The sequence below is a fragment of the Hippocampus bargibanti genome, linkage group LG08, assembly GCF_051943395.1.
Source record: "Hippocampus bargibanti isolate YZ-2025 linkage group LG08, ASM5194339v1, whole genome shotgun sequence".
NCBI classification, from domain to species: domain Eukaryota; kingdom Metazoa; phylum Chordata; class Actinopteri; order Syngnathiformes; family Syngnathidae; genus Hippocampus; species Hippocampus bargibanti.
The window spans coordinates 4,325,797-4,352,527 of NC_142741.1; the positions used below are offsets into that span (position 1 = coordinate 4,325,797).

A 26,731-nucleotide genomic window follows, 5' to 3' on the forward strand; every position below is an offset into this window, starting at 1 on the left:
TTTTGAACAGCCACACTCTGAATTTGTACTTTTTGAAAGTCTCCCAATAAGTAATTTGTCTTCAAGAAATTTCCACAGAAGAAGGATCAAATCGTCCTGCAGCTTTCTAAAAAAAGAATCAAGTGTTGCGTTTATTCGAACCAATATGGTGAGTGCAATTATTTCTTCTGGCAGTGTGATTGCATGCATTACATTTTTCACCCATGAATAAATCATTCATTCCAATAATATCTGCAGGTTTTTATGCCAGCGCTTTAGACCTTGCATTCTCTCTGCAGGAACCTTCTCCGGCAACGAGGACTTCCTGGATCACGCCATGGTCCCCGCTAAGCCCTGCCCCAGTAGAATCTCTTCCATCAGCTCCCCGACCAGTAACACGAAGCCGTCCTTCACCAAGAAAATCAAGTTCCGGTCCGTCCTGGAGGGGGAGCCGGTTGTATTCAAGTGTAAACTTCTGGCTTGCCCCCCACCAACTATTCTCTGGTTTCATAATAATCGGTCTATACCCAAAGCATGCAGGCCTAGGATCTGCACTGAGAGCACAATGGACATACACACAAGCAGCTTGCTCATCGATAGTGCCGGGGAAAAGGATTCGGGTAGTTACAAGGTCATGGCAATAAACTCGGAAGGTTCTGTTGAGTCTGCGGCCTCTCTTCTGGTCTCGCTGAGGGAAGAGCAGTGGGCCAACTGCCTAGGCTTTGTCCGCAAGCGTGTAGCCAGTATGGCTGATCACAGGAAGGGCCGGAAGATTAGAGTGGACCTCAGGTATGTAGGATCTCCATTTGACAAGATAGCCAAAGTCCGCCAGCAGCGAACTCGGTCCAAAAGTGGTCTGGTGCGTACTGTTTTCTTTCACTCGACTTCTTATTTGCACGAGAAAGAGTCTGGCAAAGAGTCCAGGGGTTTGGAGACGGCCTCAGAGCGCGCCCCGTCCCCACAGCCCATGTTTAGTCAGCCTGATGGTCTTTACGACAGAATGAGTGACATCTACTGTGACCGGCGCACCGGAACTCGCTTCAGTGATAAGTTTAGCGAGCGATGCAGTGACTGCTACAGCGAAAGGTTTAGTGACACTGAGAGTCTTCACAATGAGGTTAGAACTAAACTCGGCATGCTGCAGAAAGCTGTCCGTCAGAGGAAGAGGCTTTCCATCTCCACCATGTCCTCCTCCGAAATGGACTGGGAGTCGGTAGCAAGTGATTTGAGCTATCCAGATTACGCGGAGCAATTCAGGGTCAACGTTGAGCGTTTTAAGAAGGCGTTAGACTCAGCCGAAGTTCTGGGTGACTGTCGAGGGTCGGAGGTGAGCCAGGAGACCTCGAGGGCTCATGTGAGACATTCATTTGAGCCTCAGTCTAGAAACAGAGCCGTGAGCATAATGAGAGGTAAATACATGGCGGTGCCACAAAGTCCAAATCGAACAGAGGAGTATATTGATCAAGATAACACCCAAAAAGCTGGATATTTTGATCAGGTTAAGGAAGAAATGGGTGATCTTCAAATCAGGGTCAGTGACATTCAAGTGGAGTGTGAGACAGAGGAGGTAGACCTAAACCTCCCTGAACAAGCATGCCTCCCTGAAAGCCCAATACACGTGGAATTACCATGCCAGTCTGAGCCCAGATCCCACTTGGACCCCTCACACCACTCTGACTCCAGATACTATAAGGAGATACCAGGCCACCCCGAATGTCAGTCCCGCCTTAAAATCCCATTACATCCAAAATTCACATGCCACTTGGAGGCCCCAGAACACCCTCAACCCTCATATCTCAAGGAATGCCCGGAGATGACATACCTCCTTGAAAACCAACACCACCATGAACCATCATATCTATCTAAAACCGCACAATTCTCCAAACCAGTAGCCCCTGGGGAGCCTTGTTCGATCACTGCCATCGTGGAATCGGCAGTAACTAAGCAAGCTGATGATGATTTTTATTTGCCAGAATCTCAAACCCTCAATTTAGCCGAGTCTGCTATGAACCGCGCCTCTCCCGAAGAATCGGAACAGGTTGCAACAACAATAGATAATGAACCGCCCCCAAGAGTCTCATGTCAGAATCTGGATGGTCAAGTGGTGCATGAGGAAAAGCTTCCAACCCTTCAGATAAGGAAGGGCAGTTGGATGTCAGATGTCGAAGATCTTGAATCGGAATACAGAGAGGCGCCATACACAGATCCCAAAAAGGATGTTTACATCCAGCAGGCAGCGAGAGAAATCACTCTGTGGCAACCCAACGCTACGTGTGTCCGTTCCAAGGTTGCAACACTTTTAACGCAAAATTTACCAACATTGGAAGGCACAGCAATTGGAATTGAAAATCAGGAATTGTTCACGGGGCCACAGACATCTCCCGAGGACAAAGTACAATCCGAGCAACACCTTAAAACTAAAGGGAGCTGGGACGGAGCAAAAACAGTTGTGCCGTCCCAGGACCAACATGCTAGAGCGTCACAGTATGAAAACCGATTCAAAGTGGAGCACGTCGAGTGTCAGGAGAAAGCCCTGGCCCGAGGATTTGGGAAGCAGCAGCATGGGAAGCAAATCACACAGAAGGAAGCTTCTCAACCTGAGGCGGCCCGGCCGAAGCTTGAGGAAATATGGGATACAATGCCAAAAGAGCTTGCCCTCAGCCAGGGAGATATAAGCGCGGTAGCTCCTGAAGAAACCCAAATCAATTCAGTCCTTTCAACTCACAGCATATCGGAAATAAACGTTCGACCAGAGAAAATAGAGGACGACAGACTCTTGTTGCCTCAAGTCGAACAACAAACAGAGCCATGCCTGAAAACTAAAGCTCAGGGGATTGCGCTAAAAAGAATTGATCCAGCTGAGAACAAGGAGTGCGCAGAGTCTTTGAGGGAACAGTACGCGAGTAGCCTTGAAGCTGAGCGCATGGATTGTGAGGGTAAACTCCTAGCACTGCGGATCATGAAGTGGCAGCAAGGTATGGCAGAGGAGGAAACATCACAACTGGGAGCTGGCCTACCATTGCCAAAAGCAACACCATATATGGAGTCAGAAGATGCAAGAGTTCATTCTGAAACTGGTGTGCCAAAGTGCAACGAGTCGCCCACTATGGAGGCAGAAGAGCTCATTTGCACCCTGGAGGAGGTAAGACAGGTCATTCCTGATAGGACCAAAGCCATGTTCTGCCCCAACAACTCTTCCAGAGCTAAGGTTGAGGAATCCACTCCTGAACCCCCATCTGTTTCAACACATAAATCACCTGAAGTCATAGCGGACGGAACCAAAGACGAGGGACAACAGATGTCTCCTCCAGTCTTTGTACACCCAGAGGCATGTCAACAAACTAAAGCAAGAGCAAAAAGAGAAAAGAGAATGGAGCCATCTGAGGTCACATGGTCTGGAGAGTCTTTGAAGGAGCAGTTTGAAAAAAGTATGCAGACGACACTAGAGGAAACTTTTCATCCTGAAACTGGCCTGCTCTTGGAACCAGAGAAGCATATTTTCAGCCAGCTGGAAGCGATAGAGTCAACTTGTGAGGGCCCCAAAGCCACCCCCCAATGTTCCCACCAAAATCCTAGATTGACACCAAAGGGAACTGACCCAGAAGCTGCCACACCTTCAAACAATAAATCCCCTGAAGTAGAAGTCAGGACAGAGGAAGTGGAAGACATGGATCTGCTCGTGCAGCCACAGGCATATCCCAGAGTCACAGTGCGAACAGAGATGCAGCTTAAAACGAAAGGTCGAGAAGTGGCAGTCGAGGACAAAAGGTCTGGAGAGTGCATGAGGGAGCAGGATGAGAAAAGTCTGAAAGCTGAGCGCATTGAGTGCAGGGTGAAACTAGAGATCAGTCACAGGCAGCAAGATTTGCAAATAGCACAGGAGGAACCCTTTCCACTTGAAACTGGCCGGCTCATGCCAGAACAAACCCCGCACATTGAACCAGAAAAGTACATGTGCACCCAGCAGAATCGGAGCGAGGTGACCCCTGAAGAGTGTGACGATATCTCCCAATGTTTTGATCAACCTCCAGAAATTGTTTCAAGATGTCAAGTATCTGAGGTCACGGAGGAACAAATAGAAGACAAGGGTCTGTTTTCCTGGACACCAATGTCACCTCCGTTCAAAGTGCAAACTGAGGTACCGTGTAAAACTGAAGGCAGAGGCGAGGCTGAAAAAATAGTTGAACCAGCTGGAGGCAAATGGTCTGCAGAATGCTTGCAGGATCAGGAAAACCTGGAAGGTGAACAGAATGAGTGTAAAGCCAAACTTACTCCACAAATCAGCAAGTGGCAGCAAAGCATAACACAGGAGGAACACTCTCAATCTGCTAAATGTGAGGAAACACTCTCCACGGAATTGGGGGGACCAAATCTAAATCAACCTGCAGTGAAGCTAACACAAAAGTCCAGAGAAGAAAAAACTCCTCCCGCACTGGAAGGCAGATGGAAAATGCCGGAAATGAAATTGCAAATGAAATTGTCGTCCAAGGCCCAAGAAGTAGAGGAACAGTTTTTGTTTGAGAAAACAAGTAAGGAGCAAGAACTTCTGCTGTCAATGGAAAATATCTCTGAACTGAAGAAGTGTGAGCAGCTTGTAAGTGAAGAGGAAGCCCTGGCTCAGCGCATCTTGAAGTGGCAGCAAGATGTTTTGATGGAATATAAAGTGGTCAGTAAGCTGGACTCTGAGCGGACATATGCACACCCCTCTATTCAGCCAGAGAGAAGCACTCAAGAGGAAAGTGGAATGAATGAAAGGATTGCCCTAGAACCTCTTCAGCCACACGAGCCTGCCCGTGGAAAGAAAACTTCCTTTGGAAGAACGTCCGAGGAGAAATTCTTCATGAGTCAATCGGTCCCCAATCCAGAGGGGGAGGGTGGGCCGTTTTCACCTGTTGGTGTGTTGGCGACAGAAGGCGGTGAGGTCAGACTGCAGACGGACCATCACTACTTAGTCAACGAGGAAGCGTGGTCATCAGATATGGTCAAACCAGGGGCAGAAGCTGACCTGGAGTCTGACTGGACTTTTGGGTTCCCGACTAAATCCTTACTCAATGTCGCCTCTCTTCCACATAATGTGAGATCTTCACCCATTTGTGGACAAAATGAGACTGCGGATGTAGCCGAAGCAAGCATGACCCCTTCAAGTCTTCACAGTGTAGATGATAAGCCATATCCACCAACGCATCCTCAGCATCCTCTTGTACCAAAGTGTGTGGAATCCACGACTCAGATGAACAAAGATGCTGATATGAGATATTCACCCTCAAACCCTCCCGTTATCTTTCCAGTCAGTTGTCCACTTAGCTCCCCATTGCTGGGGACTCATGAAGGGTCAATAGTCGGCAGACCTTCCCCATCACACTGTCCTCCGAGAAGTGAGTCTGAACACAGGCTGACCGAGGAGGCATATCCTTCGTCAGCATTCATGTGTCCCTGCGACGTGTTCGGTCAGGATGTACAGCTTGTTGACTCCATCGCAGGCAGGGGTGATATGGAGACAAAAAAGACACACCCTGTGACCCAGTTGCCATCAAAATCCACACAGAATGGACAGAAGGAGCCCCCACTATCTGGATGTGGGCTCCAACAGTCAGCTGCTATGATCAAAGTCTGTCAGATTAAACAAGCCTTTGAGTCAAACTCAGCTCCTAATTCATTTCAGAAGCAAAGAGAGGAAGTACTTTCCCTTGTGGAGTTCATACCGGCAGAGTCCAGTAATCACGATAAAATACAGAGGCGCCCAGCCACACCTGACCATGCCAGTGTCCGTACTGATCCCTTGCTGGAAGCCCGCTTGGCATGCATATCCCCAACTGTTCTTTCAGCCACCTCGATAAAGAAAGTCTCTGAAAGTAGTCTGGCAGCCGCAAACTTTGAGGAGGCAGCCGTCAAACAATTTGTGGGGGGATTACACGAGCCTTTGGAGCATGACCGGCCAACACCCCAAGAATTAGCTTGTGTTCCACAACCCCTGACAGAAGGGCAAGTAAGATTGGTGGAGGAGAAAAAGGTGCAGGTTTTTGACAAAACTGGAGGCTTCAGTTTAGACCAGTCTGATCATGTTTCTGTGGTAAGCCATTCATTCAAGACAATAGATCCAACCGACCAAGCAGAGAACCCTCTGAGATTGCTTAGAAAACCGAGTGAAGGCTTGAGGTCTGAAGGCGTTCCAGAGGTGCAGGGTTATGTTGTTGAGGAGAAGTCCATTGGTGTTGTGAGAGAGCCAATGCAAGAGATGAAGAAAAGTAGCACCTGGCAGTTGGAGGTGGAGAGCATTTCTCTCCCTGAGCCATCATTAAAGAATGATGTGTTTTTCAAAGGGTCGGCTTCCCAAATCAGTCCGATGTCTGCAATGCAATTAACTGCTGACAATGCAGTCGAGACCGAGAAAGGTCCTGATGAACTTGATGTTGTGGAACATCTGGAACCACTCGTTGAGGGTCCCAAACATATCACTTCCAAGAGCCATTGCGCTAGAATCTCTAAGGGTGGACCAGAAGGCGGAGGTGCACTTGGCGTCATGTATGAAGAGGAGGTGACTTTTGGTGCAGTGTTTGACTATTACAACCCTCCGACAGACCGGAGACGGCCACTCTCCCCTGAGTCTGAGATGTCGATAGAAATCGGCAGCACATTTAGTGAGGAGGTAGAAGTTGCTGAGAGCTTCTATACACCGCACCCATCCACAGAGCTCTCCCAGCCGACTTTCCATACACCCAAGTCTCAGAGTTCCTTCCAAATCTTCAGTTCTCCTGATTCCTTCCATACTCCTAGTTCTGATCCAGCAGGGTGTTTTGATACCCCTCCTGAGTTTCCATGCTCCCCCACACAAAAGACACCCTCGCCAGACTCTGGCGACAGCTTTTTCTCACCCGTCCAGTTCCTCGTGTCTCCTGTGGATAAGGGGGTGGCAAACGTACCAGCTGAGGCAAATGTAGATGAGCCATGGTTGCTTTCCGGGGGAAGCGACTCTTTTGGTCCTGCCTCCCGTCAGGGGAAGGTGCATGGAATCCCACCTGCCTTCCTTAAACCTCTTACACAGAAAAGATTATTTGAAAACGACTCCCTGTCCTTTCTGGCTGTAGTCAGGGGCCTCCCATCACCTGAGGTGAAATGGTTCTGCAACAAAACCCGGCTCTTGACCGACGAGCGGATCCATATGGGGCGAGATGGAGACAGCATCTCTCTCACGATTCTCTCTGTCACTAAAGCTGACCAGGGAGAATATGTCTGCCTAGCAGTCAATGACGTCGGCGAGGCCCGAAGCGTTGCCTTGGTGGTTGTGGTGTCCCAGGAATCGAGTCTCATGTGCGCCCCGCCCGCAGTTACCCATCAGCATGTGATGAAGTTTGAGGTGGAGAAGGATGACTCTTCTCGCTCACCTTCTCCCCAGGAGATCTTGTTGGAGGTGGAACTGGATGAAAGTCAAGTGAAGGAATTTGAGAAACAGGTGAAGATCATTACCATTCCCGAGTACACAGCTGACAGCAAAAGCATGCTTGTGTCCCTGGATGTCATTCCCAGTATTTACGAGGAAGACTTTGTAACTCACGAGCATCACAATCTGAAAATAGCTTTTGAAGTGACCGAGATGCCGCCGCGGTTTATCAATCCCATCTGTGACGTGCAAACCTCACAGGGTTCCACTATCATGTTTGAGTGTTCGCTGACGGGAATTCCGTCTCCCGTCGTCTCCTGGTATAAAGGGGACCAAAAAATTCCACACAAGGACCAACGGCACCTGCAATCATCCGATGGTGACAAGCATTTCCTGAAGATCTGCGATGTTGCTGCCCAAGATGGCGGCGTGTATACCTGCAGCGCTGTCAATGTTGTCGGCGAAACACTGTGCAGAGCCTCTCTGGCGCTGCTCAACACCAAGGAATCGTTTGGACTGACCAGAGGCAGGGAGCTGACAGCCGTGTCTCTTGGCAGTGCCAAAGTCCAGCCACAGAAGTTTGACTTGCTCGTTGGAAACTCAGCGGAGGTGGCGGGTGAGGAGATGTCAGAGATTGAACTTGAGTTTGAGTTTCAGCGGGAGGCTGATGAGTCTCAGCGTGCTGTCCGGCTAGTGGCCAATACTGAGGGGGAGATGAGCGAAGACCGTTACATGAGCATCAACTTTGACGTGTTTGCCGAGTCCTCCAAAGAGGACATGGTGGATTTCAAGGCAATGTCCAGCGACTTGTGTAGCTTTGAATTCCAGGTGACCGAGATGGCCCCAAGGTGTGTCATTCCCTTGACTGATGTGACTGCCGCCGTTGGTGCGCCGGTCATCCTGCAATGTCTGGTTAGCGGTAAGCCAAAGCCCACGGCCGAGTGGTACAAAGACGGGGAGCGCATATCCGACAGAAGGCACATCATTCAGGAAAAAACTGCAGGACACTTTAACCTTCTGATTACCAACGCCAACCAGGGAGACGCTGGCAAATACCGATGCTTGATCCAGAATCCTTCCGGATGGATTGAAACTTCAGCACTGCTGAAGGTCTTTTAGAGAACTAGTTTTGTGCAGAGTCTGGATCCGATAGGTGGAAGTGTAACAGTTGCACTCTTAGTTGTTGAAGAGATTTGACCTTGAAGACCAAAGTGGTCTTCTTCTGTTTAGTAAGGCTCTTTGCAGTTTGACATAGATGACTTCCTTCTTATATTCTCTTGGAAAACCGCGGTCATCATCTCCGAATCTGAACTCTCTGAAGCCATTGTTTTGATTCTGGAGCAAGGCAGTGTGTGACCAATAGTGACATCACGAACAAAGGGGAAGGATTTTCTGGATCTGCCCAGATCCGAGCTCATTTTGTGGCAGTTTTGGGACACTTTAAGTCATTTTTATTGGTGTTTTTCATTTGACTAAAAATATCAGCCTGCGTGTTTTGGGTATTTTAGATGCTATAAAACGTTTTTCTGATATCAGTTAGGAAAAAAAAAAATGGTGTCGGTTGTCCTTTAAACTGGTAAGCCTCTAATCCAGGGGTATGAAACTCCGGCCCTTGAAGGTCGCTGTGCTACATGTTTTCCATGATTCCCTGTTGCAACACACCTGATTCAAGGGAATAGGCTCACCTGATTCTGAGGATCAGATCATCAGCAAGCTCTGCGGAAGTCTGACATGAGCCTGGTCCCTTGAATCTGGTACGTTGCCATACTTGTAAAACATGTAGGACTGCGGTCCTCGAGGGCCGCAGTCCTCCATGTTTTCCAAGTCTCCCTGTTGCAACGCACCTGATTCAAGGGAACAGGTTCAACGGACACACATGATTCTAAGGATCAGATCATCAGCAAGCTCTGCGGAAGTCTGACATGAGCCCGGTCGGTCCCTTGAATCAGGTGCTTTGCCATAGGTAGACTTAGAAAAACTGTAGGACGGCAGCCTTCGAGGACCAGAGTTTGACACCCCTGCTCTAATCCTTTCTGGAATGGGCAGAAGTTACCCTGGTTGTTCTCCCCGTCGAGCCTTGTCAAAACCACTCCTGCTGCTTATTAGGGGATCTGTAACCTGTCCAGGTTTTGTACATGTATGTCATTAGGTCTGTTTATGTGATGAGAGGGCATTGATTGGTTTTGTGAGCCCAACGGAGATTGTTGGCGTGGAGTTTGTACAATAAAAGTTGAACCAGAGTCCGTGTCCGAGTATTTTGTCCTTTTTTTCGGTCTTCTCACAGCAAAACACGTCACTTGTCAAATGCGTGAATGTCTTGCATTAATAACTGCAGTGTGGAGTTATTATTATTATTATTATTATTATTGATAATAATACATTTCATTGATAAGCGCCTTCCAAAACTCTGTGTTTTTCTGTGGGTGAGCAGTGGCAGTCACACGGCCCAGCGTTCACTCAACCCGCAAGTAACTCAAATAGATGGAAAGCTAGCTAGCTAGCTAATAGATATCTAATAGATAGCTAGCTAGATAGACAGCTAGTTAGTTAGATAGCTAATAGACAGAAAATAGCTAGATAGATAGCCAGCTAGTTAGATAGGTAATAGACAGGAAATAGCTAGCTAAATAAATAATAATAATAATAATAATAATAATAAATAATAATAATAATAATAATAATAATCCATTTCATGTATAAGCCCCTTTCAAAACTCAAGGTCACTTTACAGTCACAGGATCAGTTTTTCTGTGGGTGAGCAGCGGCAGCCACACGCGCCAGCGTTCACTCAACCCCGAAAGTAACTCAAATGGATAGAAAGACATCGCTAATAATAATAATAATAATTTCATTTCTAAGCACATTTTAAAACTCTCAAGAACACTTTACAGTCACAGGATATTTGGGTGAGCAGCGGCAACCACATGCGCCAGCGTTCACTCAACCCGGAAGAAACAAAGTTAAAAAATAAATAAAAAAATAAATAACAAATAATATGACGACACAAAGACACAGAGAGTCATTCATTCTTCAGCACTTTCTGTACCCTCTTTGTGACATGAAGCAGTTCTTTCAGCACTGGATCAAGGACGTCATGTGCACGTCTACTACATGCTAAATGTTAATGATAAAAATAATAATAATGACGAAGAAGCCAGTCCTCCTACCACCGGCATCCTTATCACTTACACCGTCTGTGACGCCAACTTTGACAAAGAATTTAGACTGCTGAAGAAAGATAAACAGTGATGGTAAAAGGTGCTCGCTAGTTGTCGGCGCGACAATATTTCTCTCGTGGTCTGAAATGACTTTTTTCTTATCAGCCTTGCTCAATGTTTTCCGACAGAACGTTCTCACACGACCGTCACCACAGTGGAGGAGCAGGAGGAGACCTACTACACTGGCGTCCAGTTGCCTCAGAAAACCAAAACACTTGAACTCATGCCAGAGCCCAAACATTATTCTTCTGCCATCGAGAAGAAAAAGGAAAAGCCGGTGTTTCTCACCCAGCTCTCCTCACTGGCGGTGATCGCCGGACAGAGCGCCACCTTTAGCATTAAAGTGTCTGGCACCCCTAAGCCCACCGTCCAGTGGTCACACGATGGGAAAGTGATCAAGAGTTCTTCCGTGTATAAGCTGGTAGAGGAGAAAGAAGAGTTTACCTTAATTATCAATCGCGTCACATCAGAATACGAAGGAGAGTATTTCTGCACCGCCTCCAATAGATTTGGCCAGACCACGTGCTCCACGTACCTGGAGGTGAAAAAGGAAGACCTTAGCCAGGCAGAGAAATGGGTGGAGAAAATGTTTCAGTACACGGGCAAACCTCCCACCTTCTTAACGCAGATCCAACCTGTGAGCTGCGCTGCAGGGGCGGAAGTTCGTTTTAATTACCATGTTGTTGGGGATCCGGTTCCCAAAATCCAGTGGTTCAAAGGTACGATTGATATCCAGTCTAGTCCAAAGTGTGTCGTTACCGCTAACCCGGACGGGTCTGGCTTTGTTACCGTCAAGCGTGTCACACAGGAAGACAGTGGCATGTACACGTGTAAAGCTTCGAACCAGTTTGGGGAGGCATCCAGTGCAGCCGAACTGGTTGTGCTCCGGGAATCTCGTTCTGTGTCTCACAAACAGCAGGTTTTGGTCCAGAAAAAAGGTTATGAAGTTGCCAAGACAGAACAGGCTATGGAGTCTCGCCTTTACCAGGTCAGCCTCCCAGGCCAGGATGTGGTCAGCTCCGATCAGATGGTGTATACAATCGGGACTGAAGATCGACGTGTTATTCCCAGCGAGCAAGTGAGCTCCCTCATGGAGCTGGATATCTCTGCCGCTACCATTCATCATGAGAAGCTGACCCACCAGGCAGCAGTGCTTCAGTGTCTCGAGGTAGAGGAGAGAGTTTCTGAGATGTCCAGCCACCCATCCCAAGTTTCAGCTGTTCCTCAAAAGCAGCTTCACATGGCTGCTTTTACATCATCTGTTGAGGAGAGTCAGGGCCTCATAGAGCAGCACTGTGACCGCATTCAGAGCCCCGAGGTGATTGAGCTCCAGGCAAGTAGGGAGGGGAGGTCGCAAGTTTTGTCGGCTGTCGCCGAGGAGCTGACCCCTCTTTCGACCGCCGGCACCAAGCTATTGGCTGACAGAATGCCCGCATCAGTAAAGCCGAGATCAGAGCCCAGGCATCTAGTGAGTGGGCATCAGGTGGAATCACAGATGGCGGTTATGAAAGAACAGTCCCAAGAGCTTTCTGGGGCACAGGAGGAGAAAGGTTACAAGGTGAAAGAGGGGGTTAAAATCTTGTACTCCGCTCAATCTGCAGAGAAATATGCCCTTCCAGAAGGTCACACTGCCGAGCTCGCAACAGCCGACTCTGCCGTGAAGACTTCTGTCAAGCAAGAGCAGCATCGCCTAGTCCTGGCCTCAGTAAGTGAATCCAAACACACTCTGGCCAAGGAGAGGGACTTCTCCTTGCAGACACCAGCGGACGAAACAGCCCTCCTCTGTAAGGACAGCGTGATGAAAGTCAGCCTTTCTGCCGAGGAAAAGTACCCCCTGCGGGCCGAATCCTCGCAGCAATTGCCATCTCTGGACAGCACCACATCCATTCATTCCCAGTTAGAAGAAGATCAGCTGTTACACTTGCAGGTTATCACTGATCAAAACCTGCTCCCTTCTGAAACCAGTTTCACTTGCCAGAAACCTAACGCAGAGCAGGTTGATACCAGAAAAAGTCCTACTTTGTTGCACTCGGTGAGCCAGGATGAGCAGAGGACGGTGGTTTCTGAGGGCACATCTGAGTTTGAGACAAAGATGAGTACTGTTGCTGTTCAGCCCTGTAAGGAATCCCCCTCCTTGCTTTATCTCCAGTCAAGCCAGTCTGTTGGTGTCCTTCCCAAAGAAGATATTCTTGTGACTGAGAAGCCCGAACACCAGACAGCTACACAGAAAGATGAAAAGGTTCGTCGTCACACAGCTATCTCTGAGGAGAAACTCCAAATGACTGCGGATCAGCACTCAGAGCTCAATTTGTCTGTGACTGGAGTTCAGTCTCAACTTCGAACTGAGCCCAGACCTCAGAACATTCTCCAGTTGTCTTTTCAGCCCATTCAACTGCCCAAGGAGATGCCAGTCACCTCTGACACTAAGCAGCAGAGAGCGCTGGTGCAGAAGGAGGATCGCTGGAATGTGATGCACCTCACCAGCGTGGCTGAGAGTCAGGCGATTGAGGCGGGGCATATGGAAAGTCTGATGGCTGTCGACCAAGTCACCTGCAAGACCGCTGTTGAGCCAAAGGTTCCTGCCGAGCCTGTCCAGGTTGAGGAGAAGGCGATGTGCACTGAGAGCACTGAAATCCTCCAAGCGGCAGAGCAGGACTTTGCAGTCAAAATCCAGGAAGGTCAGTCGGTCAGGCAATCGATAACGATGGATGAGAAGCAAGTCCTAACGGGCGAGCATCTCTCTCAAGAGATTATCAAACCTGATTCCGCTAGAGTCACAGCTGCGAAGCAGGCGCCACTGTCTCTGCTTGTGTCAGAGTCCAAAGACAGCACAACTCTTCCCAAAGAGATGACGTTTGTGCTTGAGATGCCAAAAGCATCCAGTGTTAACATACGTCGTCAGCTCAGGAATGCTCTTCAGTCTGCAGTAGCCAGTGAGCAACCCGTGTTGCTGGCGGATGTCATTGGAGGGCTACAGGTGGCCGAAGTACAGGAAGTCAAAGTTCAGAGAGAACCCAGGCACACACTGTTTACATACCTGATCACATCAACACACACACCTTTGGAAATCACTCTGGCTTTCCAGGGGGAATATCCTCGCACAGCTGATCTCAGAAGTGAGCTTCAGGCAGCTTTCCATTCCATGGTACACCAGGAGGCTCATGTCCTGACTTTAGATCAGCCGGGTACCATGCAGCTAGACAAGCCTCAGAGGGCGCAGGTGTCTTTGGCCCACTCGAAGCAAGTCAGTTCCTCCATTGTGCAGACAGTGAATGTGGCAGAGTCCTCTGTGGACTTTACTGCCATTGAATCTCAAGCAGCGAACCTCAGGACCGAGTCCAAAATTGCACTGGAGTGCGCCTCAGCTCAACATCAGGTTGTAGTGCAGGAATCCATGGAATCGAGGGCGTCCCAGTCCGTTTCGTCGCAGGTCCAAATTTCTACCGAGGCCCATGTGGCTTTTGAGCAATCAGCGGTGGTGTACAAACAGGAGGTGAAGTCCGTAGTGCAGAGCCTACGCAAAGCCGAAGGGACAGCTGTGCTAACCGCCACTCTGCCTCCCACCACAGCCCCCTCCCAAGAGGTGCAGGATGTTCGTGTCGTGGAAGATAGGAAGGTCCAGGATGTTAGCATCGTGGAGGATAGAAAGGTGCAGGATGTTAGCATTGTGGATGTTAGAAAGGTGCAGGATGTTAGCATTGTGGAGGAGCGACAGGTGCAGGATGTTAGCATCGTGGAGGATAGGGAGGTGCAGGATGTTAGCATCGTGGAAGACAGGATGGAGCAGGTTTTCAAAGAGGAGATTTCAGTCTCTCGCCCAGTATCGAGAGAGCGTCCCCTTATAGTTGTGAACCTTGAAGATGTAACTGTTGAGGAAAACAGTTCCGTAACGCTGAGAACTAGCATAAAATACGTGTCCCAGGTCAAGTGGTTCCTCAATGGGCAACTTCTGCAATCTGGCAATGAGTTCAAGTGTTTCACGGAACTCGACACGCACTCGCTGGTTATCAGAAAAGTTGTCAAGGAGAAACACGAAGGAGAATATATTTGTGAGGCTGAGAATGAAGCTGGTCGAGCAACGTCATCTTCCAGACTCACAGTAGTCTCAAGAGGTTTGACTTCAAGAAAACTCCATGTGGCCTCTTTCCATTTCATCCATTTCCTTTGTGTTTTCCTTCTGTGAGAGTCCCTCATAGTTCACGCAAATGTGTTGTTTCTTCTGTCTTTCAAATGTTTCATTTCACTCTAACTCACCTCATTTCGTATTTTGGCACTTAACTGTCTGAAGATCAGCCACTGGGTGCCTGGTGCTAGCTTCCAGGCCCCTTTCATGGTCTGCTTGGTCCATTGGCCACGTGTCTGCATGCTTTCAAGACTTCAATGTAGTCATCACCTGCTTTTTTTCCCATTGCTAGCCTGAACACAAGCCCAAGACCAAAGAAAGCCACCTAAAATCCGGTTTCACAATTCTGGAGCATGTGTTCTTGCTATTCATCTTCAGAGAATGAAATAACATCCACCATCTTTCTCCCTGTTGCCTATTTGTGTTCTCCATAAAATATATCCAGACATGATTTCACTCACATTTATTTTCTTCTTTGTCCGTGTGCCTTAGTGCCACCCGTCTTTAGGCAGAGAATTACCCCCCTGGAGATCAACATCGGCAGCCATGCCAGATTTGAGTGCGAGATCGAGGAGGCCCCAAGTGTGACCTTTAAGTGGTACAGGTCCAGTGTTGAGATCCAGCAGGACGAGAAGTACCACATCATCAACCGGGACGATGGATCTTGTCTGGAAGTCTTAAACCCTGTCAAAGCTGACAGTGGAGAATTCAGCTGCAAGGCCACCAACCAGCACGGCACTGACAGTTGCAGCGCCTCCCTAACAGTTACTGGTAAGTCTTCCAGTTCAAAGCTTCCTAGTACTGTACTGTGTGTCGTGTTTACGGGCAACCTTGGACCTATAAATGCAGTTAAGACAGAAACGGCCTCTCACAGTGGTGAGCTGCCAGGTATCGTTTTCTTGCTTCCAGGTTCTAAGATATCTTCTACCTGCTTTCCATAGAAATATACCCACCGCTTTTTGTATCAAAACCAGAGCCCTTGACAGCTTATGTGGGAAAAACGGCCGTGTTCCAGTGCTCACTCACTGGCTCGGCACCCATCGAGGTGGTCTGGCACAAAGACAACATAGTCATCAAACAGTCAGACCACTATGCTATGAGGTACGACAAGAACAAGTACACCCTGCAAATCTCCAATCTGGAGCCAAGCCACCAGGGAGTGTACCTCTGCAAGGCGTCCAACAGCGTCGGCGCTACTACTTTTAGCACAGAACTCCAAGTCATTAACAAGCCCAAATTCGTGAAGACCTTTGAGCCAGTGTCCGCTGCCTTTAACGAGATGTTGAGGCTGGAATGCCAGGTGAATGAGGACACTGGTGTGACGGTCATCTGGACCCGGGATGGCAAAAAGGTCCACCAGAGCCTGGAGTGTAAGCAGTCATTTGATGACAAGGTGGCGGTTCTCGAAATTGCCAAGTCCAAAGTGAAGGACTCTGGTTCGTATGTGTGCACTGCCTCCAACGAGGCCGGGAGCTCCTCATGCGAGGCTCTTGTGATAGTTCAAGGTAAGACTTGACTGGCTTGTTCGACAACATCTCCCTCGGCAAATGTTTTGAAAACAACCAATCTCTGCAGAGCCGCCTCGCTTTGTCAAGAAAATGGATCCAAGTGTCACATGGAAGCAAGGAATAGCCGCTCGATTGCATTGTTCCATGAAAGGTTCACCAGAGCTCCACATCCACTGGTTCTGCAATGAGCGAGAGCTGATCCCTGGAGAGAAACACAAAATGTCTTTCACAAATGGAACCGCCACTTTGGAGATCATGAATGTTCTTGTCACCGATAGCGGCCGCTACACATGTGAGGTGTCAAACAATGCCGGCAGCGAGAGCTGCAGCGCAGCGGTGGCCGTCAAAGGTTTGTCTGAGACATCACCTTCTGTTGAGGTTGCCCCCGGGTAGACCTGTTCTTCTTGGTCATGGTGGAGATGTTTCAGACCTGTGACCATTAGAGGCCATCAATGCTGCTTATTTTTTTTCACTGTTTCTTTGACTAGAACATTGTCACATCAAACACTAGAACAGACTGAAGCCGAGCACATTTCGCACACCTAAATTTTCAAAGCACACCTAAATTTTTCGGGAAACACACGGAGCGCCACAATGAGTGATGTGTCATTCGCGAATGAGCCGGTTCTTGGAGCTCCTGAAATGGCAGTCGGCTCTTTTTTCCTCTATTCCCCGCCCCCAGTCTTCGGTTAAAGCCGCACATGATTGGTCAAGATCCGTGGTAGAGAACCGAGGGGACACACGCAGCAGTGAGCGGGGGGAGGGGTTACAGAAACTGAAAACACACACGAAAGGGAGACGACAGAGCTTGAAACAAAAAAACAAATGTGACAAAAAAACAAAGGTGAAATGGTGAGAAAATGGATAAAAAACAGTGACATTTGGACTTGTTTCAACTTTATTGATAGTTTAAAGGCAGAGTGTGGACTGCAAGGTTAAAATATCCCATAAATCAGGCTCCACAAATAACCCGCACAAGCCATCTATACAATTTGAAGAGAACATACAAGCAAGGGAACCAGCTATTAACGAAGTTTCTCGTGTCTCCCTGCATCTGTTGCTGTTGCAATATCACAACTTCTAAGATGTACAACCCAGAGCTCCTTGAGACACTTTATGCAAAAAGCTATCCATTACATCAAGCCATCAACAACCATCACAAAGGTAAATAAAACGACTTTATTATAAAGTACAGTTTATTTTTTTAATTACAATACAATCATACATTTATTATACATAAAATAAGGTATATTGTGTGTACTTTTGAGGCTTATTTTGTTGAAAATTATGTTTTATGGGCCCTGGGAACGGATTATTCTCATTTTAATGTTTTCCTATGGGAAATTAATGTTTGGAATAGACACTTTTCGCCTTACATTTTCTGGGAACCAATTAAGTTCGTAAGCCAATGAATCACTGTAAAATAATTCGCGCTGGCGACCCTGACATACTAAAATGACAAATTAGCAGCAATGTTACCTCGGTAACCTTAACAAAAAAAGCAACACATACAAAGAAATCTCCAAGCAATATTCAGGGGCATGTATTATTACTGTCATCTGGCACCGGCAATGCCCGTCATCGCGTTGGGACTTCTTGCAGCTCTTCCGGTTGAGCTCGGTGCTGACTTGGATGTTGTGGTGTGAAGTGGTACTGCAGCAAAGCCACGTAACACTGTCGATCAAAACAAACAAACGCAAGCCACGTAACACTGTCGATCAAAACAAACAAACGCGCTCCAAAATTAAATGAGTCAAATAAAAGGGATCAACGATAAAGCGGCGGGGTGAACGATGACCTGGAATGCGAGCGGAGAATATTGTACTGATGCTCTTAAATTGTTCTGACAACAGAGCCGCCATCCATTAAGAAGGAGCTCCAGATGGTGGAGGCGGTGAAGGGCACCAGCGCTGAGCTTGAGTGTGAAGTGGCAGGAAGTGCTCCCTTTGAGATCACATGGTCCAAAAATAAGAGGACCATACGTGGGGACCACAAATACAAGGTCATCTCCCAAGAGCCCTCGTTGAGGCTGGAGATTCAGTCCTTTGAAAGTGCAGATATGGGAGAATATCAGTGCGTGGTTTCCAACGCTGTGGGCAAAGTCACCACCAAGGGCTTAGCGAAACTTAAAGGTTGGTAAAACGATATCGCCAGTTGACCTTCACTCTCTGGCCTCTGCCTGAGATCTCAGCGGCATTGATCTTTCTGTAGAACCACCGACTTTCACAAAGAGGGTCGAAAGTGTGACGGCGGTGTTGGGAAATCCTTTGAAGCTTCAGGGAACTGTCAAGGGGTCGGCCCCCGTGACTGTTAAATGGATGAAAGACTCTGAAGTACTGAGAAATGACGATCCAAACATCACCATGTCGTTTGAGAACAATGTCGCGAGCTTGTCCATAGCAGTCGTGTCCAGCAGCCATGCCGGCAAATACCTGTGCCATGCCGAGAACCAAGCCGGGCAACAGAAATGCGAAGCTGCTCTGACAGTTCACGGTCAGATGAAATCTTCTTTGTTCTTTGTCTAATCAACTTCAAGTGCTGAACATCACTCCTCGTGTGCTAATCTTATCTCAGAACCCGCCAGAATTGTAGAACCGGCAGAGTCCATCAGCGTGACAGCAGGTGATTCAGCCACGCTGGAGTGCACCGTTTCCGGAAGCCCTGACCTTAAAGTCAAATGGTTTCGAGATGGCAAGGAGATGATCAGTGGGCGTAAATATAAGATAAGCCAGAAGGGCGATATTGTTTCCTTGAAGATTCTCAAAGCAGAAAAGGGGGACACATCCGTGTACAAGATGGAGCTCGCCAACAAAGTCGGGAAAGACCAGTGCACGTGCTCTGTGACAGTTCTAGGTTTGCTTTGCCGTAACCTCTTTTGTGTGTCCGTGTGTCCGTGTCCATGTGTGTGATTGACAGTGAGTGGTCAGTTTTAGGTTCTTTCTATGACCACTAACATCCACAATATCTTCTGCCCGGCACGCAGACCGCATAATGCCACCAGCCTTCACCAAAGTCCTAAAACGCATGGACGGTAACATTGGCGGCAACATCTCACTCGAGTGCAAGGTGTCAGGGTCCCATCCCATCGCCGTTGCTTGGTTCAAAGATGAACAGGAAATTGAGTTCGGTGCCAGATTCCGACTAGACTTCAAGGACAACTCTGCCAAACTAAGCATCAGCCAGCTGGAGAAATCAGATTCTGGCATATATAGATGCAGAGCCACCAACTCGGCCGGCATGAAAGAAACCAGCGGCATCCTTTACGTTAAAGGTGTGATTATGTCTTGCCCTTTTGTAGGTCTGATGCAAATGTAAAGTACCTGTTTCTATCTCGCTTGTGGCCTCCAGAGCCACCAGTGTTCACAGCGACACCCAGCGACCAGGATGTTGTACCTGGAACCACAGTTTGTTTTCAGACTGCTTTCACTGGAACCCCTCCTTTGTCTGTGAAGTGGTTCAGAGATGACCAGGAAATGAGCAGTGGAGGCTCTTGTTTCATCAAGAAAGAAGTCTCCATGAGCACTCTGGAGCTTTCCGCCATCAAGCCCGGCGACTCTGCTAAATACACATGCCAGGTGTCAAATGACGCTGGCAAGGTGGACTGCACCGCGGTCCTCTTTGTCAAAGGTGCCCGTCGTCGTACGTGCGAACATCCCTGTTTCATGCTAACCTGACTCCTAATGCCCATTCACTTGTTCCTCAAGAACCTCCTGCTTTTGTGATGAAGCCCGAGGCCACCAGGCTGCTGGTTAGTGGAAACCCAGTCAAGTTGCAGTGCAAAGTGACGGGGAGTCCTGTCATAGGTTTCAGGTGGCTGAAAGATGGCATGGAGATTAGCCACGGCCCGAAATACACACTTACCTCAGTGGATTTGGTGGCTTCTCTGGAGATAGCCAAGTGCACTGCCGAGGACAGCGGAGAATACATGTGTATCGCTAGCAGTGAGGCTGGTAGTGACTCTTGCGCTAGCACGGTCACAGTTAAAGGTTCGTCCTCTTTGCGGTTACACTTTACCCGTTGTTCCGTATATATTTGTTTGATGTTGAAGTGCTCTGATAATGCAGAACTCAGCCAACACCATTTCCGGTGAAGTGTTTTGAGACGTTTGATTGAATATGTTTGCTGCTCCATGGTATTCCATTCTAGATCCCCCGGCGTTCGTTCGCTTCTTAGAGCCCAAGGATGTGGTGAAGGGCTCCGAAATGATGCTGGAAGCCCAAGTCTCTGGTTCGGCTCCATTCATTGTGTCCTTTTACAAAAACACAAAGCTAGTGAGGAACGACAAGAGACACAGGATCACTGTGGAGGAGGACCTGGTAGCCCTTCAGGTGCTGGCTGTAGAAGTTGGAGACTTGGGCTTGTACCAGTGTGCGGTGGAGAACCAAGTGGGAAAGGCCACTTGTGAATGTCAAGTCACTCTTAAAGGTCAGTTCAGATGGTCTTACGTCGACTATGTTCAAGTGACCCAAGATCAAGACCACCCCTGTTGTGCCAGCTACTTATCCGACACTCTTCTGAATATTTTTGCTTCTTCTGCTTTGACATTCCAAGATCATTTTAGTTGTTTTACTTTTTTAATGATCTAACACAAACCATGATGATTAATTCTCTTGTAGAACCTCCTTTGTTTTTGCAAAAACTGGAGAATGTCAGTGGCTTGGTAGGCAGCCAGGTGTCCTTGCAGTGCACCTTGAAGGGCTCTGCGCCCATAACCATCACCTGGCTCAAAGACAACTATGAGCTGAAAGAGGACGAAAATGTTCAGATTTCATTTAAGCACCAGACTGCCGTACTGTGCATCACCGAGCTTCACAGCAAGCATGGCGGCAAATTCTCATGTCGTGCCCAGAATCAGGCGGGCAGCCAGACCTGCTCTGCCATTCTGACTGTGAAAGGTCAGTAGTCTTCCTCATCTAAGCTGTTCCCTGAACCCCCAATCGGTGTTCGCCAGACCACATCTAGCATTGCCATTCATTTAATTGTGACTTTGAAAACCAGAAGTACCTGTTGATCTAAGTTGTGTCTGTGTCATATGGACTCTTCTGTCCATGCCTAGTTCCGAAGAAGTTAACTTGTTGGAAGGTCGTTATGTAGAGGTCAATTCAAAAATGTACTCCGCCGACTCTTTGTTGCAGCCTGGTCACAAGAGCTCTTCATCTGCTCTAACGGTTGGAGCGTCTTTGGAAACTTTGCTGACTTATTTTCTTCACGTCTTAGAACCGGCAAAGGTCACAGAGGAGGCAAAGTCCATCTGTGTGACACAGGGGGATCTGGCTACCTTGGCGGCTAGGTTCTCGGGCACCAAGCCACTGAAGGTGCGCTGGCTGAAGGCTGGCAATGAGTTGGTCTCTGGTCAGAGATACAAAATACAAAGCACAGACTCCAGCTCTGTGCTAAAAATCAATAAAACAGATAAGAAGGATGATGGCGAGTACACTTTGGACGTCTCCAATGATGTCGGTTGCAGTTCTTGCAAGGCGACCCTCACCATTTTGGGTCCGTTGATAACATTTGTGCGAGATCCACAGTGTTCAGCCTGGATGTGTGCCTTGTTGCTAACCTCTTTGTTTTCCCCATGTTAGATCAAATCATTGCGCCGGTATTCACGAGGAAGCTGGAGCAAAGCGAAGGCATCAAAGGCTCCTTTGCACATCTCGAGTGTGTAGTGTCGGGCTCTTTGCCCATCAGCATTCAGTGGTACAAAAACGAAAACTGGATCCAGACGGATGACAAACACAAGTGCACCTTCTTTGAGAATGTGGCTTTCCTGGAAATTTCCAATCTTCACAACAAAGATAGCGGGAGCTATACCTGCATCGCTAAGAACAAGGCGGGAAGCGCCCAATGCTCCGGCACCTTGTTTGTCAAAGGTTTGAGTCTCTTTTGCCAGAGGCCGGTTTAGAACCCCAATGTGCTGTTTTACAATTCTGGATTCTCTATTTTTCCAGAGCCTCCCTGCATTATCGAACCACCAGAATCGATGAACGTTCTGCCTGGCTCAAAGGTTCATTTTAGTGCTTTGATCTCAGGCACACCACCACTGACCATAAAATGGTTTAAGAACCAGAAAGAGATTTTATCCAGCACTGACTGCTTGGTGACAAAGGACAATGCATCGACTTCTTTGGACCTCTTCTTTGTTAAGACTGCAGACTCCGGTGACTATGTCTGTGAGGTTCACAACGATGTCGGCTCCATCTCCTGCCAAGCCACCCTCTTTGTCAAAGGTTTCTCACCAGAGCTATTTCCTCTTTCGTCCATTGGTTCGCACATTGTGTCAGTCATTTAAATGAAAAGAAGCAGCCTAAGTTCTCAAATATTGGCAACAGAGAAGCCACTAGAACATCGACTGAATTGGCTCATGTTCAAATGCTGAGTTGGATCAATTGTTCAGAAGACTTAACAGCTGATAGTTCAAACTTGACAAAGATAACATTTGGAGGGTCGTAACGCAAACTTCAGTCTTTCTTTTGAGGTCTCTCTGACGGACATACCTGTGATTGCTTCCTCTCCCAGAACCGCCAAAGTTCACACGTACACCAGCACGCATTTCTGTGATCCGACCGGGTCAGAATCAAACATTTGAGTGCCAAGTGAGCGGAACACCCGAGATAGACATCTATTGGTTCAAAGAGGGATCCGACATCAGTCCAGACAGTCACCACCAGATGGCCTTCGTCAATTCCTTGGCCACCCTGGAGCTGTGCGGAACCACTGTCAATGACAGCGGAGTGTACTTCTGCGAAGCTCGCAATGAAGCAGGAAGTGAGAGCTGCAGCATGGAACTGCAGGTCAAAGGTCAGTTCAGTCGCACGTCTCAGTGGCCTTTGCAGGGATTTAAATCCAGCGAGATGACTTAGTTGTTTCCCGATGTCAGAGCCACCCATGTTTCTGCAAGAGCTGAGGCCGGCTAGCGTTGTGATGGGCTGCAATGCCTGGCTGAACTGTCAACTTGCCGGTACTGCTCCCTTTGAGATCACGTGGCACAAAGATGCCAAGGAGCTAAAAGCCAGTGCGAAACATGCCCTCTCCCTGGTCAACGACACGGTGGGTCTTGAGATCAACAAATGTGAAACCAGCGATGTTGGGGAATACCAGTGTACTGTCTCCAACGAGGTCGGAAGCTGCAGTTGTAAGGCCATGCTGAGCCTCAAAGGTTGGTCCGTCTAGAGTTGAAATAGTCTCAGGTTCTCCTCAACAAGCAGAATTCAAATCATTTTTTCTGTATCAGAACCACCAACCTTTACCAAAAGAATGGAAAACGGCACTTGCGTTGTGGGAGAGAAGGTGGTATTTGAGTGCTTGGTGGACGGCTCTCCAATAATTTCTGTACAATGGCAAAAGGACGGGAACTGGATTTTGGATGATCCAAAGATTGAGAGAACATTTGAGAACAACATAGCCACGCTCAAGATCCCGGAGTGTGAAGCGGGTCACACCGGGTCTTATACTTGCCAGGCCATGAATGAGGCTGGGCAGGATAGGTGTGTCGCCACCCTGGCCGTCCAAGGTGCTTCACCAAAATCTCCTTTGCAATCTTGGTCTGATGCTGCACCTACCGTAACTTTGTGACTTCACTCACTTGCAGAACCTCCTTGGATCTCAGAGAAACCCGAGTTGGTGAAGGTGACGTCTGGAGATCCGGTCAGTCTGGATTGTAAGGTAACTGGCTCACCAGAGATCAAAGTGCGCTGGCTAAAAGAGGGCAAGGAGCTTCAGTCTATTGGGCAGCACCGGTTGAGTTTTGAGAACAACATCAGCAGCCTTAAGATTAAGTCAGCGCAGAGAGAGGATGAAGGAGACTATGTGTTCGAGGTGTCCAACCACATCAGCAGCTGTTCTTGCACGGTCAAAGTGGTTGTGTCAGGTTGGTGTGAAGAGGACGGTGAATGAAGAACACCATGACATCCGAACCAATCATCAATTCCTGTTTGTTCTCCTGGCTATAGAACAAGTCATCCCACCAAGCTTCATCAAGCCCCTCCAAGACATGCGAGAGATTCTGGGCTCTTTTGTCCAGATGGTTTGCAAGATATCTGGGTCCATTCCCATCTCCGTAGAATGGCAGAAAAACGGCACCAAGATCTCCAGCGGGGTCAAACACAAATTGATTGAGCAAGAGAACTCTGTGAGCATGGAGATTGAGCACTTAGAGGTGTTAGATGCAGGGTCCTACTCCTGCAAACTCAGCAACTCTGCGGGAAGCTGCCAGTGCGCCGCAACATTGAAAGTCAAAGGTTAAAGCCTCTTTTGGATTCGGAACTTGATCCTCAACTTGAGGACCGTTTTGAAAGCCTGCTCTATTTCCTTATGTGCAGAACCCCCGAGCTTTGTCACCCAGCCTGAGTCCCAGGCGACCGTACCCAATGCAACCGTGCGTTTCAAAGGCACGTACAAGGGGACACCACCCTTCTGTGTCAAATGGTTCAAGGATGATATGGAGCTGATGACGGGGCCCACTTGTCTCATGGGGCTGGAGGGGCTCTCCTGCTTCCTGGAGCTCTACTCCGTGGGTGTCACCCAGAGCGGGATCTACTCATGCCAAGTCAGCAATGATGCCGGTTCTGTGCACTCCAGCGCAGACCTAATGGTCAAAGGTTGGACAACCATCTCGTCGTTATGTTTCTTGGTGGGGCACCGGTGCTCGCTCGCCGTGACTCCTTGGTGTCTTTATTTTTTTTTATCCCGCATTAAGTTGACTGTGATTTCTGGTCATGTCAGACTAGACATCACATTGAGTGTCAGCAGGTGAACTAAGAAACTTAAACACCGTGCATATCTGAACAGGCGTTACACAATCAAGAGTCCAATTGCCTCCCGTCAACTTTTTGGAGATCCACGACCTGAATGAGAATATTCACAGACATTCCGCCAGCTAATGCTAATGTTTTGACCTTTCCAGAACCACCTGAGTTTGTGTTGAAACTCGCAGCCAGTAAGTGTGTGAAGCGGGGTGAGCCACTGCATTTGGAGTGCAGGGTCACCGGTACCGAACCCATCAAGGTGACCTGGTACAAGCAGGACACCATGCTAAAGGACAGCGGCAACTGTAGCACGTCGTTTGTTGACTCAGTAGCCACACTGGAGATGCACAGTACCGACTTTGATGATGATGGAGTGTATACGTGCGAAGCTCAAAGCGATGCCGGCAGTGTCAGCTCAAGCACCACTGTGACTGTGAAAGGTTGGTTTTCCAAGATGGCATGGGGTAAAACATGGTGGATCACATCTTGGACTGGTTGCCAGTCAATCGCAGGACTCTTGAGCCTCTATAACCATATGATGGTTTTCCTTTAGACGCACCATCTTTTGTGAGACTCCCGGAACCTGTCGAGGCCCTGAAAGGGAAGGATGTGAGTCTCTATTGCGAGATAAGTGGCACTGCCCCCTTCCAGACTGCCTGGTTTAAGGAGGGCAAGCCCCTGATGGAGAGCAGAAAGTACAAGATGTTGAGCGTGGGCAACATGGTCACGCTGCACATCATTGGGATTGAACCCGCAGACGCCGGCCACTATGAGTGCAAGGCATCAAACCCCGTCGGTAGTGACACCTGCCAGGCATCAGTTAAACTTAGAGGTCTGTGGACTTCAAAGAATCGGGTGAGGGGCCAAGGTGTGATATCTTTTTCTTGCTGACTGGTTATTTGATTTTCTCCAGAGCCTCCGTCCTTCATGGAGAAACCGTCCAATACGACGGTGGTTCTGGGACAGGAGGTGAGCCTCTTGGCCACCGTCAGAGGCTCCGAGCCAATCACTGTGTCCTGGATTCTGGACAAGGACAACATTCTTCGGGACGACAACAACAGAAAGATTAGCTTTGAGAACCAGCGGGCGTCGCTTAAGGTTTTTAGGTCTGACGCAACCGCATCGGGCCGGTACACCTGTCAACTCCTCAATGACGCAGGGACTACTGAATGTTTCGCAAATGTGACTGTTCTAGGTTGGTGACCGAGTAATTCTCTCTCGCCTCACCCATTTTCCAAGCCAGGAAGCAGAACAGGATGGAAACAACTTGCTTGTTTGTCACTTGCAGAACCTGCCAAGGTTGTAGATAAGCCTGAGAGTCTGAGCGTAACAGCTGGCGACGTTGCCACTCTGGAGGTCAAGGTGTGCGGCACCCCAGAATTGGTTCCCAAGTGGTTCAAGGATGGCGTGGAACTGGCCTCCGGAAGGAAATACAAAATTTCTTACTCCCGGATGATCTCCAGCCTGAACGTGCTGGCTACAGAGAAACGCGATTCTGGAGAATACACATTCCAGGTCATGAATGAGGTCGGGAAAGACCTGAGCAAAATCAATCTGACTGTTTTAGGTTGGTGCACTTCCTTTTATGTTTCTAATCGTATTTCCTGACAAGCCAGTGTGTCTTTGTTGACTTCTGTCCTTTATCTTTTCATCACCAACTTTGATCTTTCGCTTCAGCCTTGAGATTCTTGGGATATTTTCTTTGCTGTCTCAAACCTTTTCAATGCAATGACGTTGAAAACACATTTTTTGCATGTGCAGTACATCTACGACCCGCTACC

The 26,731-nt window shown here is 48.4% G+C and overlaps 1 protein-coding gene across 20 annotated transcripts in view; it reads left to right on the forward strand.

Annotated features, from left to right (window-relative positions):
- Window positions 1-26,731, forward strand: part of ttn.2 (titin, tandem duplicate 2) — a 228,432-nt gene that overhangs the window by 34,270 nt on the left and 167,431 nt on the right. For 17 of the 20 annotated variants that reach the window (XM_089002824.1, XM_089002838.1, XM_089002836.1 and 14 more), the window contains 25 exons: window positions 10,704-14,687; window positions 15,191-15,469; window positions 15,640-16,203; window positions 16,274-16,555; window positions 18,060-18,338; window positions 18,418-18,699; window positions 18,781-19,059; window positions 19,190-19,477; window positions 19,555-19,833; window positions 19,911-20,192; window positions 20,353-20,631; window positions 20,823-21,101; window positions 21,424-21,702; window positions 21,789-22,076; window positions 22,155-22,433; window positions 22,723-23,004; window positions 23,084-23,362; window positions 23,438-23,716; window positions 23,795-24,073; window positions 24,156-24,443; window positions 24,525-24,803; window positions 25,109-25,390; window positions 25,504-25,782; window positions 25,864-26,145; window positions 26,239-26,517. In XM_089002824.1, the coding sequence (XP_088858950.1) occupies window positions 10,704-14,687; window positions 15,191-15,469; window positions 15,640-16,203; window positions 16,274-16,555; window positions 18,060-18,338; window positions 18,418-18,699; window positions 18,781-19,059; window positions 19,190-19,477; window positions 19,555-19,833; window positions 19,911-20,192; window positions 20,353-20,631; window positions 20,823-21,101; window positions 21,424-21,702; window positions 21,789-22,076; window positions 22,155-22,433; window positions 22,723-23,004; window positions 23,084-23,362; window positions 23,438-23,716; window positions 23,795-24,073; window positions 24,156-24,443; window positions 24,525-24,803; window positions 25,109-25,390; window positions 25,504-25,782; window positions 25,864-26,145; window positions 26,239-26,517 (11,010 nt within the window). The remainder of the gene's footprint in view (window positions 1-10,703; window positions 14,688-15,190; window positions 15,470-15,639; window positions 16,204-16,273; window positions 16,556-18,059; window positions 18,339-18,417; window positions 18,700-18,780; window positions 19,060-19,189; window positions 19,478-19,554; window positions 19,834-19,910; window positions 20,193-20,352; window positions 20,632-20,822; window positions 21,102-21,423; window positions 21,703-21,788; window positions 22,077-22,154; window positions 22,434-22,722; window positions 23,005-23,083; window positions 23,363-23,437; window positions 23,717-23,794; window positions 24,074-24,155; window positions 24,444-24,524; window positions 24,804-25,108; window positions 25,391-25,503; window positions 25,783-25,863; window positions 26,146-26,238; window positions 26,518-26,731) is intronic. The other 3 variants (XM_089002842.1, XM_089002844.1, XM_089002845.1) reach the window with 3 other exon arrangements.